The sequence below is a fragment of the Microplitis mediator genome, chromosome 5 (assembly GCF_029852145.1).
Source record: "Microplitis mediator isolate UGA2020A chromosome 5, iyMicMedi2.1, whole genome shotgun sequence".
Lineage (NCBI taxonomy): Eukaryota > Metazoa > Arthropoda > Insecta > Hymenoptera > Braconidae > Microplitis > Microplitis mediator.
This window is the reverse complement of record NC_079973.1, coordinates 18,403,099-18,419,056: the sequence shown is the minus strand read 5'-3', so window position 1 is coordinate 18,419,056 and position 15,958 is coordinate 18,403,099. Positions and strand designations below refer to the sequence as shown.

Sequence of the window (15,958 nt, the reverse complement as noted above, 5' to 3'; positions counted from 1 at the left end):
ATTTTAGTTGATGCTTTGATTTATGTAATTTATGATATTTTAGTGACCTTGAATATTCTTAGTAGTAGAAGTAGATCAATAATAAACTCTGTTGATTATATAATAATCTGATATATTTTCGGTTGATAAAAAAGTGGACTGGTAGATGCTGACATCTAGAAAAGAGGCAATATTTGAAGTTGAATTACTGTTGTAAGTTTGTTTTTTTAAATTTCTAGATAGCACACTTGGCTTTATGACATTTATAAGATAGAAGTTTTGAGGCTGTTTTTTGACATCGATAAAGCACCGAAATGTTGACAAAAAGGAAATTACAAATAAGTAATCTGTTATTTTTTAAGACGGGAAAAAGAACATATATTTCCTAAGACTTCTAGGACCAACATCTGTATGACTTATTCTGTATGTTTTCAAGCTCGAGTTCGAAAACATTATTATGAATGCATTTTTGAGCTCGAAAATAATCTTCAGTACATTTGTTTTTTTGAGCTCGAAGAGCTATGTCCTGCCTTGAACTACGAAAATTTAAAAAACTAAAAATAAATAAAAAACATGTAACTTTAGTTTCTTATATACGATTACTCTCTAGTAAACGCGTATATTTCAACAGATCTAATTGTAGATAACTAAGATAGAGTGGCAAGAGTTTTGAATTTGATCATAAATCCGAAATATGAAATAACCGAAAAGAATTCAGAGAACAGTAATTTTTTAAATATTTTACTGAAGATGTTTTCTAATAAACTAACGAACCGATTATAATTAATACTGCAGTAACGAAAAAAGGCTGTGAATGTGAAGATCTAGTATAATTCTTGAAACATTTAGTACATCAAATTATATGATATGAGGTATCTATAGGGAAAATTGCTATTTTTTTAATTTTTCGGTATCGATACCTTTTAGACGAATAATCCGATTTTGATGTTCGACACAGCTATCGACGTACTTTATCGAGCTCCAGAGCTGATTTGATTTGGCAATTGATCGGTTCAGTCGTTTTAGGGATATTCGAGAAAATCATTGCTTAACATTTCTTTCGGCAACGATATCTCTCGAGCAAATCATCCGATTGTGATGGTTCTTACAGTATTTAACACACTTTTTAAAACTCTATACTCTCTAAAACTGAATTAGTGAATATTTACTTTTATAGAGTAAAGCTGATTTAATTTTGACATATTGATAGATAAAGTCGTTTCAGAGATATTTGAAAAAACCGTTTTTGTCTCCCGTGATATCTCTCGAACGAATCACTCAATTAAAATATTAAAAAAAAAAAATTCTTTTTTTGTTTTCCTCATATATTTCAGTGTATTTGATCGATTGATATCAAATTTACAAGAAAGTTGATGACTGACAAACTCTTTCGATTACCGCAGAAACCGTTCATTCATTCAAAATGGTTGATTAGTTGACAAGTTATAGAGAGTTTCCACAGGGACACACACCCAAACAAACACACACACACACACACACACACACACACACTCGAACATCATTCTGAAAATAGTCAGAATAGATTTCTAGGGCCTCAAAACGTCCACATCTGACACTGAGAGAACAATTTATTTGAGCCAAATAAATAGATTTATTTGACTGAACAAAATCATTTAATATCATGTAAATATGGGATTTATTTGCCTGAAACAAATCTCATTTGGCTCAAATAAATTGTTCTCTCAGTGGATGCAAACTCAATTTTAAAAGTTAAAAATATTATCTATTTAAATTTAACTGTAATATTTTTTTTATGCAGTTCAAATAATCAATTATTTTTTTATTTTGAAATTTTATTAAATGACTGGCATTACGACAAGTCGCTTTAGAACCTCTCTGTGAACAGACAACTTCATAGAATTTCTCTTACTAAAATATGTCTATCGTAATACCAAACTACCTTTGAATTGATTACTCCAAAACATTTCTATCCAAAATAACTCTCTTAAAGCTCAAACTCTACTCCGAAACTTCTCTCTTCAATGACAAGACCGACAAGACTATCCAAAATAATACTGTCCATTATTGACTTAGCTAAAAAATTATTGGTAACTGAGAAAACACTTCGATTTCTATGTTAACTAACGTATTTTCACAGTTACCGATCATTTTTTAGCTTAACAAATAATATATAGTGTTATTTTGGATAGTCTTGTCATTGAAGAGAGAAGTTTTGGGTAGAGTTTAGGGTCGAGATATTTTCAAGTAATCAATTCAACGATAATTTTGTTTTACGAAAGACATATTCCAAATGCAGAAATGCTATGGAGTTGTCTGTAGATAGAGAGGTTTTAGGGCGACTCGTCATAATGCCAATTGACTTATTAAGTACTTTTATAAACAAATAACGATAAAAATATACTTACAAAAAAAAAATACCAATAGATATAATTTATTATGACAGATGTTTTATTTTCTCATTACTTTGTAACAGATTATTGACGTTCAGTTTAAAAATGAATCACATTATTATAAGTTATAAGAAGGGCATTTGTTATCTACGTTCATTTTCAATACTCATCATATATATTCTTTACATTTCGTTATCGGGAATTCCTAGAATTGATTACATATTACTAGAATACTTATAAAATACTTATAAAATAAATATTTATTTATTTAATTTGGAACAAGATTCACTTGAAAGACGAATTTTTTTTTCTCACAGTAATATAAATGGTATTTTTGTATTAAAAAAAGAAAATCATAATTAAAATATTATCATTGTTAGATAAAAAATTTTAAAAAAACATTGTTGTTTTTTTTTGTTAATAATATCTGGAATTAATTAATTGATTAAAGCATTTTTTACGACGTAATATTACAATACCGAAAAAAATTTTGATGTTAACAAGAAAACTATATTTTTATCTTTATTCGTTAATTTCGCTGTCTCCAAGGTAAACCAAATTTTCTAATGAAAACTAAAAAAAAATATTGAACGTAAAACTAATGCTAAATACCTATATGATTTGATAATAAAAATTTTCATATAGTTCATAGCAAATATTTTTATTTTTGCGAATTATATAAATATAAGATAATGCTTAATAATAATAATTTGTGATTGCGTTTTCCTTATTGTTAAAAATAAAAAAATTATCTAATTGTTTACAAAATTTATTTACACTGATGGCTATAAGACGAAGAACAGTAATTGTATCACATTTTATTTTACCATAAACCACAACAAATAACAGAAAGAAAAAACATCAAATAGTTTATTTGTAATTAAAGCTTCTTCTTTATCTGATCCGTATAAATTAAAAATGTCAGAAATTCTGAGAAAAATAAATAATTAGCCCAGTTTACATTTTCTGAAGATTTGTACGGGACAGTTGACAGCACTGGTTTCTTGAATTAAAATAATTTATTTAAAATCAATATGATAATGAATCGACTTAAGGGAGACCACTAGTGTGACGACCTAAAAAATAGATGATTTTTGGAAATTTTTTTAAAGAAAACTACTGCATGGAATGTTTCAATGTTTAAGGATATATTTGTGAATATATAATAAATACATGATGAAATTTTTGGACCAAAAAATTGAAAGTTTAGCGACTTATTTGCAACCTCCCAAGGCTCCAATAAAAAAGTCTCCCCACTGCAGTGATTGCGACCTTCACAGTGCATGAAATAAAAAAAAAATTGATTTTTTCAAAATTTTCACACTAGTGGTCTACCTCAATACCGGGACGAAATTATTCCTTAATAAATTGTCTAACTATCAAATTAGCGTATGGATTATTTGACGTGAGTGAATTAGTCAAAACAATAATTTCAATCATACACTGAGAGGAAAAATTTCTATTAGTTACAGAATAGATTTTCTTGATTCAATCATTTTTTTTAGATAATTTCTTTAATAAAGTATAGATTTTTCACAAATAGGATTTTTCGAGAGGAGAAAATAAGTACTAAATTTAATGTTCAAATGGATCTAAAAAGTATTAAACTTGAATACAACAAATACTATTTGTATCAAATTTATAAATTTTTGAGACAAAAATATACATTCTTGATGATTTTCGAGAGTATATATTCTTGTCTCAAGAAAAATGACTCAGCAAAAAAATTTTTTTTCATTCTGTGTAAGATAAACCTAACAAATGGATACTTTTATTTTTATTTCGTATGCAGATTATTCATCTTTTTTCAAAATTCCAATAAATGAGTTTCTATATTAAATAAATCTACTACATATATTTTGTATATTTGTAGCTTTTATATTATTTACTTTTGTAATCAATACATTGCCATTCAAAATATCAAACACAATTCTTACATCAGCGATAATTAATTATTTTTTGATTGATACGAATAATTTGAAAATAAATTTATGCAACAAATGCAGAAGAAATCGAGTCAGTATTTTTATTGAAAAAAATTTGAATTGTATATGAAAAGTATAAAAAAAGAATTAATGTTTAATTTAAAATTACTTACAGTAGAAAATTTACTATCTTTATTATAAGCAGTTATAAATTATATATAGTATACAATGGATAAATAAAAATTTAATCCTATATGGTTGACATAAATTTATTAATTATTGGAAATACAATACTGGATTTAAAATAAATAGCTTTAATACACAATTACTGGCGCTAAATGTACAATAAAAATAAATTGACCTTACAGTTATTTATTATATATAGATAATTAATATTATTTTATAAAATATTTCATTGTTATAAATATATAACCACTTTTTTTCCATATTCCAATTTATAAAATTTATTATAAAAAATAAGTTAAATTGTATAATGCAATCAGTCGAATATTATTATTTAAATTAACTTAAATACTGTTACTGCTATTTAAATTAACTATAAAAAAAACAAAAAAAATTCAGACTTTAATTGTATGAGTAATTTTATAAATTTATTTTCGTTTAACCAGGACGAATGTTTTTTAATTGGTGAAAATTTAATTTCTTATTTTAAAGTTTATAATTAATCTGATTAAAAGACATATGACTTTCATATATATATATATATATATATATATATATATATATATATATATATATATATATATATATATATATATATATATATGTAAAGATATAGAAATAATAATAATTGTATTAAATCAATGATATAAATTTATAACGCAATATTAAAAAGTCACGTTTCATAAAAATACTAGGAAATATCTTATCAAAATCATCAGCACTTTGAATCCTAAGAAGATTCATCGTCTTATAAATGCTGTTAAGAAGCCAAACTATTATATCAGAATGAAATATAAATTTTTTGTCAGTAAATACTATAAAAAAATTTGATGAAATATAAAAAATAATTAAAGGGAGCCGATGAACTCCAGTCAGTCATTTTGTGAAGAAAAATTATTTATTATTTAATTGATACTTGCAATTAAATAAAACCCTATACTAAATATGAAAAGATATATCCGTTTTTTGATTTATTATTTTTCATCACCGGCAGAGATTAAAATTATTGCCTAGATTTTATCTAATTCCGCAGATCTATTAAGTTAATTAGCTAGAAATTTATAATTATTGATTATCGGATAATATCTCTATAGAGTTTATATAGATCTTCATTTGGCTTATAAATATCATGATCCGGCGCAAATTTATCATTATTTGTTATATTTGGACGACATTGATACACAAATACTTGGCTGCTGAGTCTTTCGCCGGAAAGTACGCAACGATTTCCAACATCGCACTTACACCTGATTAAAAATAATAAAATTTTTCAATCAATAAATCAATCTTTTATTTCTTTAATTATTTATTCAAATTTGACCCAATAGCTTTCGTGAAGTATAGGACCGTTAAAAAAAAAAAAAAACAACTAAGAAATGTAATAATTACAATCAATTTATTAATTGATTAATGATTAATGATGAAATAATTAATTTTGACGATCAAGTAATATGAAAAAAAATTACCTGCCCAAAAGAAAACTTTTTAAAGTTTTCTGACCAAATGAATTCAATCTGTATTCAAGCCAACCACATGGCATGTCTAAACCACAGCTTCTCGATTCGAGTGAACTTCGTTGATTCGCCATGAAAAATTTAAATTGTGATTCATTGGATGATTCGATCTACAATAAATTAAATATAAATATCTTAGATTTTATTCGGCAAGAAAAGCATTTATGCTGTTGAGAAGCAAAAAAAATGCGAATGTTTCGTTTAGTTTTGCACTAAAAGCATTAAAAAGAAAACTTAATGAAAACCAATTGTTATTATTAAAAAAATACATACGTTATATCGAACTGTGAATATTTTTAAGTTTTATAAACATTGTACTAACGATTTTTTATAAAAATATAAAACGACTTTTTCATTATGAACGTACGAGAAACGTTTGGTACAATTGATAATAGCAAATAAAAATATATAATAATTCAAAAATAAGTAATTAACAAGTTAATAACAGTACTGTTTATTAAAAACATATGAGGAAACCTTGACATTGTTTTTTATTGTTTTCATTGAATATTTCTTATCTTAAATATTAAAATAGATAATATATAGATTATTAAATTAAGAAAAATAATTTTAAAAGTAAAATCAAGGTGTGATATCGTATGCGTATGGATCAATATCTTGGGAAAATATATCATGATCTGGTGCATAAATATCATATTTAGTTGCATTTTGACGACAATTATAAACGTAAGCTTGAGCAGAAAGTTTTTCCCATGTACGTATACAACGATACGTATCATCTTTGCATTTACATCTGTTTTTTAAAAATTAAATTTATTTACAATTAAGTATTTTATTATCTTTATTATAATAATAGTGATAAATTTACTTGTTTAATAAAAAACTTTTGAAGATTTTGTCAAATCCAAATAATGGATTTATTTGATATATATACCATGCGCATGGCATATCGTAATTACAAGTTCTCAATTCGTTTGAATTTTGTGAGTTTGTTTTATTTGATAATTCAAATCCATTAATAAATTCTTTCTATAAAAGTAGATTAAAAATTTCGTGAATTATTTCATGTTTATTAAAATTACATTGTAATTAATAAATATATATTTTTTCTTTATTTATTAATTAATTTATATTTATTATGAGATATGTTTGAACACTTAAATAAAATTTTGTAAATTTAAAAAAAAAATAAAAAATTATTTTAATGAATTACCTCCGTCTTTATTGTTGCTGATTCACAAAACGTCAAGTAAATAGCGACGAGACTGATGATGGGCAAAATATAATAATTTAACAAAACCATTTTTTACTGTTGACTATTTTTCCTTTTTCGTTATAAATAATTTTTTTATTAATGAGTGATGTCTTTTTAATTAATTTTTACAGTCAAAAACATCAAAAGTTTATTTTCATTGATGTATCATTTATTTATAAAATACGTCTAAATTAAAAGATTTAAGATATTTGTATGTCGTTATAGTATACTTCACTCGTCAACTTTCCGTGAAAAATGAAAAGGTAGCCGATTTGTCGTCAGCTTTTAAGGTCTCTTTTGATGACCCGTGAGTAATGGTGGGAGTAAAAGAAACGATAAAAGAAAAGATTAGAATTATAGACCAATTTTATAGATATTTGTATATAGTTGTGGTAAAGGAGGAAAACTTCCACTCTCTGGAAAAATTCGGCGTAGAAACCTTCATCACGAGTGATGAAAGTGTTTTAAGAATGATAAAATCACCGGAAACGAAAATGACGTTGTAAATAACGAAAAAAAAAAAAAAAAAAAAAAAATACAAGAAAAATAAATTATTAATCAATTAATGTTACAGTTCTAAATAATAGAGTTTTTAAAACTAGTTATAATTTAAAACTGTCAAAATTTAAAATGAAAAAATAAATTTTTAAACAAATGATTTTTTTATTTTAATCATATTCAGTATCACTGTAGCTGACGTAATCATTCAATTTTAGTATCAGTTTACGAAAAATTTTTAACAACAATCTTAAAAGTTTTGTTTATTTATTACTATATGGATAATTTATTCAAAATTTTAATTTGTATCTGTACGCTCATATACACTTATTTAATAAATTTTAGACGTATATAACAAAAAAATAAAATGGAAAGATTTCAAAGATTCGTATTTATCATTTTTTTTATTATATCACTGAAAATTCAAGCTAATATTATAATATTAAATTATTGCGAAAATTCGATATTTGTAATAAATAAAACAAATATTTTAATAAGTAAATTAATATTTAGTCTAATCTTTCTATAATCGGATTTTCATCTATTACCAATTTTTTTTTAACGTCAATATAAATGTTAATATTTACTTTGATTAAATATAATTTTCACTAAAGATAAGAATTTTCTCATATATTTTAAGACAGAGTAAAACCTGTCATTATTTAAGATTAAATTCTGTCACTCAGATTAAATCAATAAATTTATTTTGTTTTCATCAATTTCTTAATAATCATTAACTAAACTCAGTAGTTCGTCATTGATATATATATATATGTATATACACGAGACTGAAAATTTAGTAGTTAGATATGTGAATGACGAAATCATAAATTGATTGAAATTTCTAAAAAAAAAAACTATTATATTCTAAATAAAAATTTTTTATTTTTTAGTCAATAAATATGATTAAAATTTTTGAATTATAAGCTGATACATTTTTATGTATATATCTATAGTATATTATAGTTTATTTTCCGTCCACCGTCCAATAAGATTATTGAAGTCGTTGTACTTAACTTCAACCTTGAATAACTTTTGACGGAGGGAATTTAGCAAAAATTGTCAGTGATTTTTTTTGTAGAGCATTCAATTTCCTTCAAGAATATTCATTGGCTTTTGCCGGAAATTTATTTTGACACGAATTACAAAATTTGAAAATTGAACATCCAAATTTAAAAATCATACCAATGTTTAAAGCATGATTATAAGGAAACGGTTCATCTGACGAAACATTTTAATCAGAACTTTTTTGTAGAACATCAAATTTCCTTCAAGAAATGTATCTAAATCAATTTTATTTATCGCAGAGGTTTGAGAGTTACGAGACAAAAACCCGCTCATTCCAAAAAAATCGAAAATTGCGATTATACACCTCTTAATATTAATATTAAGAGCTCAAATTTTCACAATAATTTTTTTATGTCACCCCAAATATTATTTTCGATGTACTAAAAAAAAAAAATTAGTCGATTTTTTTGGCCCAGTCTAATATATATATATATATATATATATATATATATATATATATATATAAATAGAATGTAAGTCTTAGTTCTGACCCTATTGTAATTATTATTATTATTGTTATTTTGTACTGAACATTTACAGTTAAGTAACGAATCATTATTTTCTTTTGTCATTACAAATTATAAATAATTTTTTTAATTTTATGAAAATTGATAATACAAAAAGATTTAATACAAATCGGTAATATATTGATCATTTCGGAGCCAACCTTCCGCTGATCAATAGAGAAAATAATTTTACCTACTTATTAATTTTTATTTTTTTTCCGTTTTACCGAATGAAAAATATATGTTTTATTGCTCAATAAAATACAAAATATTAATTTAATAACTTGTAAATCGATTTATGTTTTATTAATTTAATTAAAATAAAATAACAAAATTTTTTTTTTATACATTTTAAGTACATTACGAGTAAATTCCACAAAAAATTATAAGAAACATAAATAAAAAAAAATGAAATACACAAAATAATATTTTTCTGTTTCTAATTATCATGACTATCACTCTCATTGTTTAAATACTAGTATAATTTATATTTACTACCATAAAATACTATTTAATTACATAAATTAATAAATTTGTTATTTGGTTTTTATTCTTTCTTTCAATGAATTTTATCGAAATTTAATTTGTGGTATCCTTCAATTTATATATCTCATGGCACATTTATATTTAAATTAAAAAAAATAATAATACATGGGATTCATGAAAGAATAACATTAAAAAAAAAAAAGTATGAATTGAAACGATCCGAAATCTCATAAACTGACAAATAAATTATTTCAAATAGAAAACCATTAAAAAAAAAAAAAAAAAAATTAAATTGTCAAAAATATTCTTACATTGATTAAGATTACGTTACAATTAGTTAATACCAATAAGAGTTTACTTAAATAATAAACTTTCTATAAAGTTTTTTGTTATTATAACTACAGTTAAAACATAGTAAAACTTATAAATAATAATTTATTGAATAATTAGTCTTCTTCCGGGGCTTCGATATTTTCTTCTGTTGTATTTTGACGACAATGATAAACATAAGCACCGACTGACAGATCATCGTCTGTACGTATACATTTGTAACTTTTATCTGAACATTTGCACCTAAAATATCAAATAAATTATAATTCCGATTAAATAATTTTTTTTTTATTTGATTAAATATGTATAATATACACAGAGAAAAATTTTAAGTAAACACTCCTATTTGATTTGAAAAGTATAGCTGACATTACTGTATGGGCCTAGTAATGATTACATTACACCAGAATGTAACTATTACTATGCAACTGTGTACGTATTTATTTCGATGTTGTACAGCTGCATAGTAATAGTTACATTTTGGTGTAATATAATCATTACTAGTCTCGTAAAGTAATGTCAGTTATACTTTTTAAATCACATAGGAGTGTTTACTTGAAATTTTTCTCCGTGTATGTAAATATATTTATAATACTTACGTATTTGTTATGAAAGAATTAACTCGCCGTGTTAGAGGTACATAAATAGCCCATCCACATGGTTGTTTATCACAAATATGTTTGTCCAATTTAAACGTATTGTTTTCAGTGACGTGATCAATTTGCAGTTCTTCTGGATTAATTTCAATTGCAACTCGATCTGTTTTTTCAGTTACCTCCTATAATTAAAATAATCATTTAATCTAAATACTCTATACATATATTTATATATAATATATATCTATACATATATATATGTATATACTACTACATAAATCTATAGGCTCTGTCTGTACGTGATTGATCTGTCAATTTTTGTGTTAAATATTCGTTTTATGACCCACAGATCTTAATTCTTCCTCTTTCACAAATTTTGTCAGTCTGCCTGTCTGTCTTTATTTCTTTCTGTTTTTCTGTCTGTGTGTATGCCTTCTTATAACTTAAGAACGGCTCGACCGATTATGATGAAATTTGCGGTAGAGTAAGACCGTGCGATCGCGCTAATTATAGAATATGTATTATGGCAATAAATAGTGTGCTACTATAAATAACATTAAATTTTACAGGTTGCTGTTTTTAGTTGGTTGTGACTGCCACCTTGAATAAGCATTTGATTGTCATTTGTTTCTATATTAACAGATTACAGACCTCAACTTTCGGACAAACGTTCTTTGCATTTATAAGAATACACTATTGTAGGTATTTCTATTGAAATTAAACTCCTATGGGAGTCGCGGTGGGATCAAGGATCGATGAACTTCCGTTTCTCATTTATGAAGCTTAATACAAACTTGAGCTTTGCAACAAACGAACTTTTCACTACTGGAATTTTTTTCGCAAACCAACTCCGAGGGGGTCATGGCAGATTCAAAAATAAAAATTCTTCTGTTTTCTTTACTCTAAAACCTACAGGACTTATTTCGGCACAAATGTTCCTTACATTTAGAAGAATCCACCATTACTAGAATTTTTTTTTAATACCAACTCCGAGGGGGTCGTGGCACGACCGAAAACAAAAATACTCCCTTTATTTCACCATAAGACCTACAGACTTGAAATTTAGCACATATATTCCTTAAATTTAGAAGGATCCACCATTACAGGTATTTTTTCAAAAGCCAACCCGGTAAACGGTGGGTGAGCGATCCGAGGATGGGGGTCAAAGATAAAAATACTTCTATTTTTTAACTACACGGAAAGAAATGTATGACATTTATCACTATATTCTTATATACTATCGCATTTAGTACCATAAGTGTGGCGTATAGCACCATACTTATGGTGAATGCGATAGTGTTTATAAAAATATGGTGATAAACGCATTTTTTTCCGTGTATAAGACAGACAGGATTGAACTAGGAAACTAATATTCCTTGCACTTACAAGCATCCACACGCAGAGAATTTTATGGTATTTTTTGCATCAAAAATTTATAGAAAAATTACTATGTCATAGTAACATGAGGACAGAAATTTTAAAAATACATCGAACAGAATTTACAAGGTGCATTGTAATTTTGACAAAGCAACAGATTAAGAAATTTAAATTTCTTGGATAAAATTACAATGCACCTTGTAAATTCTGTTCGATGTATTTTAAAAATTTCTACGTTATCGGTAATTTGTTCAATAATTCCATACTGTCCTCATGTTACCATGACATAGTAATTTTTTTATAAATTTTTGATGTAAAAGATACCGTAAAATTCTCTGCGTGCACCATTATTGCTATTTTTCCGAAAATTAATTCCGAGGAGGGTCGCGGTCGGATCAGAAATGGAAATCCTCCTGCTTCTTAACTATGAAACCTGCAGTCTCGAACTTTAATACGAATGTTCCTTACACATACAACAATCCACCGTTATCACTCTAAAACCAAATGTGTAGTCGAAATTAATAAACTTGCCGAATAACATTGAAACGCCATAAGCAATCTATAAATTTTTAATACACCGTGAAACGTGTTTTAAGTGACTACAAAAAACTATAGTTTTGTTTATGACCTTAAGTATAGAACACATTTAGTCCTTTTTTTTTAACTGTAAGACCTACAAATTTGAACTCCCGGTAAAATAGCATGCATACGACAATACTAAAGATATCAGCGAAATATGTACTCTTTTGCCGGGATATATTTTTTTTCGTGCGGAAAATTAAGAAAAAATAAGTAATCATCGTTCTTACGCATTATTTTCTCGAGATAGAGAGAGAGTAGGTAAGCAGTTCAAAGAACTTTTTAAAAACTATCATTTGATGATCTGAGAAATAAAGTGTAAGAGGAAACAGGAACATTCATTTGGGTCGCGGTTGTTGCATCAGCTAAAATAATATTATATATTGTGTACATATGTGGTATTTGAATGAAATGGAAGCGACCCTGACAGAGTGGAATGAATGAGTGTGGTGTGACTTATATATAACATATATATATATATGTATTATGTTGAACTACAATATGTAATGCTAGTGAGAACTCATATGAGTACGATACGAGCATGTAATGAGAGTGTAGGCATGAATGCGCTTCGAATTCATGAATGAAAACCTCGGAGCGATCGTATGACTTCGGGATCACCATTCCTATATCTACTTTATCTGGTTCATGCTACTGACTTAAATATGTGTAAGCAGCTCTCGCGCAGTAAACTTTAAATGCACATTTTACGAATCATTAGCAAAGTCAAATTTTTAAATACTTAATTAAAAATCTTATCAAATATTTTTTTTTATCTTTATGCTATGAGATCTTTTATTTGTTTGAATATAAATTAATTTGTTTTCTTACACATGCAGTTATTTGTTGCATCTAAATAATTTTAATAAAAAATTACAAACAGTTCATTTGAAGAGAAAAAATATAAAACATGAATTCATTCACTTTTCAATGATATTATACAGTCATTAATGACAATGTTTGATTTTTAAATTATTCAATATTCATACTATCAAGAGCGCGAAAAATGTTTGCTTCAGAAAATTTATCTTGTATTTGACCTGACATTTTTATTTATTGAGTGTTAATAGTTAATCGAATTTTTTTAAACTTGTTATTCTGCATAATTTAAAAAAAATTTTTTTTTTATTATTACCCCTGCTATTTATTATAAAAAACATGTCTGATGCAATAATAGCTACTTGTTGACCCAACAAATTGAATTGCATTAATTGTTAAAACTATTTTCACCAATGAAAAATGAAGAAATAAAAATATATTTAAATTAATTAATAGTCGATACCGTTGAGTAATTTCACAAATGTTATAAAAAATATTTCCGTACTCGCAGAGAAGTTTTTAGTAAAAATTACCCAAAAAGTTTGATACTGTGAGAACATGTTGTAAATATCTAAATTTTTTCCATGCACTTTGTTAAATCTACTACTCGATAACATGTAAATGAAATGCAATTTCTACTAACAACATAGTAAAAATTTAGTTACTGGTTAGATGTCCTTACAGTACCAAACTTTATGGGTGATTTTTACTCAAAAATTCTCTGCGTGTATATTTATAACTTAACTTAAGAAATAGTAAATACCTCAGATATAGCCGCACTATCAATAATAGTGAGGTAACAAAAGGCGGCTAAAATAGTGATAACAAGAAACTTGAGTAATGCCATTTTTTTTCTTCAATCACTATCGATATAATAGAGATCACTTTATAAAACAAGTTGTTATTTTCTTTCGTAAAAATATTATTTACACACTTACGCGCGTTTATTTAAAAAAGTTTCATGTGACACACGAATGAAACAGTTTAATAATTATGTAATTATTATGTAATCTTAAAATAATTCTTAAATATTCCTTATCAAGGAAACACAACCGATAATAACTAAACAAATTCAAAAGTTCTTAATAGTAAATAATTAAACAGATAAGAAGAATGTAAAAAAAAAAAAAAACAAAAACTAAATATGAATGAAAAAAAAATAAATCGGTGAATCACAAACAAAAATGAATAATTTTTAATTAATAAAATGTAATAATCGCTTGTTCTGCCGGCTCAAAGCTTTAAACATAGACTGTCTTCTCGTTTAGATGAGAGTGCGAATGCTGGAGGATGCTTTCGAGTCGTCGTGGGTTTATATAGGCTGAGAGCGTGGCACTCGGTGGGGGTAAGCTAGAATTATAATAATATATGTAACAATTTAAAGTTAAAAAATGATTTGAGCAAGTGAGCAAACATCTACAACATCTGACAGTGTGGGGTTGGGGGAGGGGGAGCTATCAACGTCGTAAATTCAACAGATACCTACTACCATAACAACTATAAAACTTTTTACTTGCAACTGTACTTAATCAAAGCTGTGAAGAAATCAAAACATGTCTTCTTATTTATTTATTTGTTATTGTAATTATTATCATTATTTTTATTTCTTTACGGCATTCGTAAAATAATGAAAAATACAAATTATGATTGTGCAAATAAGGGTTGACCTTTGATAATGTATCGTTTTGCATAAGTCCAATGATAATGATTCATTCAAAATAATTTATTACCATACATTTATTATCGTTACTACGAATTCTGTGAATTAGATATAGAAATATTATTTTCACTTATTTTCAAATAATTCTGACCGTAAAAATTTATTTTTTTCTGTAAAACATTATTTAAAGATGTTTTTTTTTAGAACAAACTCTGCAATCAATAATTTTTTATCCAAGTACTTATGTTAATTATACAGAAAGTATTTGAATTGTTTTCAATCAACGGTTATATTAATTGCAGAAGAATCATGCTTAAACTTTTTTATACGCGTTCTTCGGTCAAGCAGCACAAATTTTATTAAATGTAAGCCTAGCGAGTAAAATGGGAGGGTTATGGGGTTATCATGAGAGTTTTCGTCTTCTGAAAATTTAATCAAGAATATATATTTAACATAAAGTCTTGTTAAAATTCAAAGAGTTTACAAATACAAAAGTGCGCACCTTAATCACTCATACCGCATAGTATAAAATAATTTATCGAACTTCATGAATTAAAGCTGTATAGGTTTTACTTTTTGACGTCAATAATTTTTTACTTTATAAGTACAAGACATTCCTCGAACAATGCGTTAATAGGAGAAAAAAAATAATTTCATCTTTGATACATTTTGCAACTTGAATTTTTTAAAATAAACCATGAATTTTTTCATGCAATCTGAAAAATCGGGAGTGAATCTGGAGTGAATGCCGATTTCAATTCAATCCAAATTCACTCCATCACTAGGAGTTCCGGAGTTTAAAAAAAAAATCACTTCCCATGCGGAGTGAACCCGAGTAGAATTGAAACCC

General features: G+C 26.0%; 2 protein-coding genes across 3 annotated transcripts; both read right to left on the bottom strand.

Moving 5' to 3' along the window:
- Positions 1-5,099: 5,099 nt before the first annotated feature.
- On the bottom strand, positions 5,100-7,673 carry LOC130667708 (uncharacterized). Of its 2 annotated transcripts, none has more exons than XM_057469503.1 (3): positions 7,148-7,469; positions 5,926-6,083; positions 5,100-5,706 (listed from the first exon to the last, which is right to left on the bottom strand). In XM_057469503.1, exons 1-3 carry the CDS (start codon positions 7,235-7,237, stop codon positions 5,532-5,534), a joined length of 423 nt encoding a protein of 140 aa, XP_057325486.1. In that variant the 5' UTR covers positions 7,238-7,469; the 3' UTR covers positions 5,100-5,531. The 2 variants fall into 2 exon arrangements, with proteins under 2 accessions (XP_057325486.1, XP_057325487.1); XM_057469504.1 differs by lacking the exons at positions 5,100-5,706; positions 5,926-6,083 and adding exons at positions 6,424-6,727; positions 6,803-6,963 and having other exon boundaries at positions 7,148-7,673.
- A 1,995-nt stretch (positions 7,674-9,668) lies between these two features.
- LOC130668256 (uncharacterized) lies at positions 9,669-14,724 on the bottom strand. Its single transcript, XM_057470448.1, has 3 exons — positions 14,212-14,724; positions 10,677-10,855; positions 9,669-10,320 (listed from the first exon to the last, which is right to left on the bottom strand). The coding sequence occupies exons 1-3, from the start codon at positions 14,293-14,295 to the stop codon at positions 10,194-10,196; spliced, it is 390 nt and encodes a 129-aa protein (XP_057326431.1). The 5' UTR covers positions 14,296-14,724; the 3' UTR covers positions 9,669-10,193.
- Positions 14,725-15,958: the final 1,234 nt, after the last annotated feature.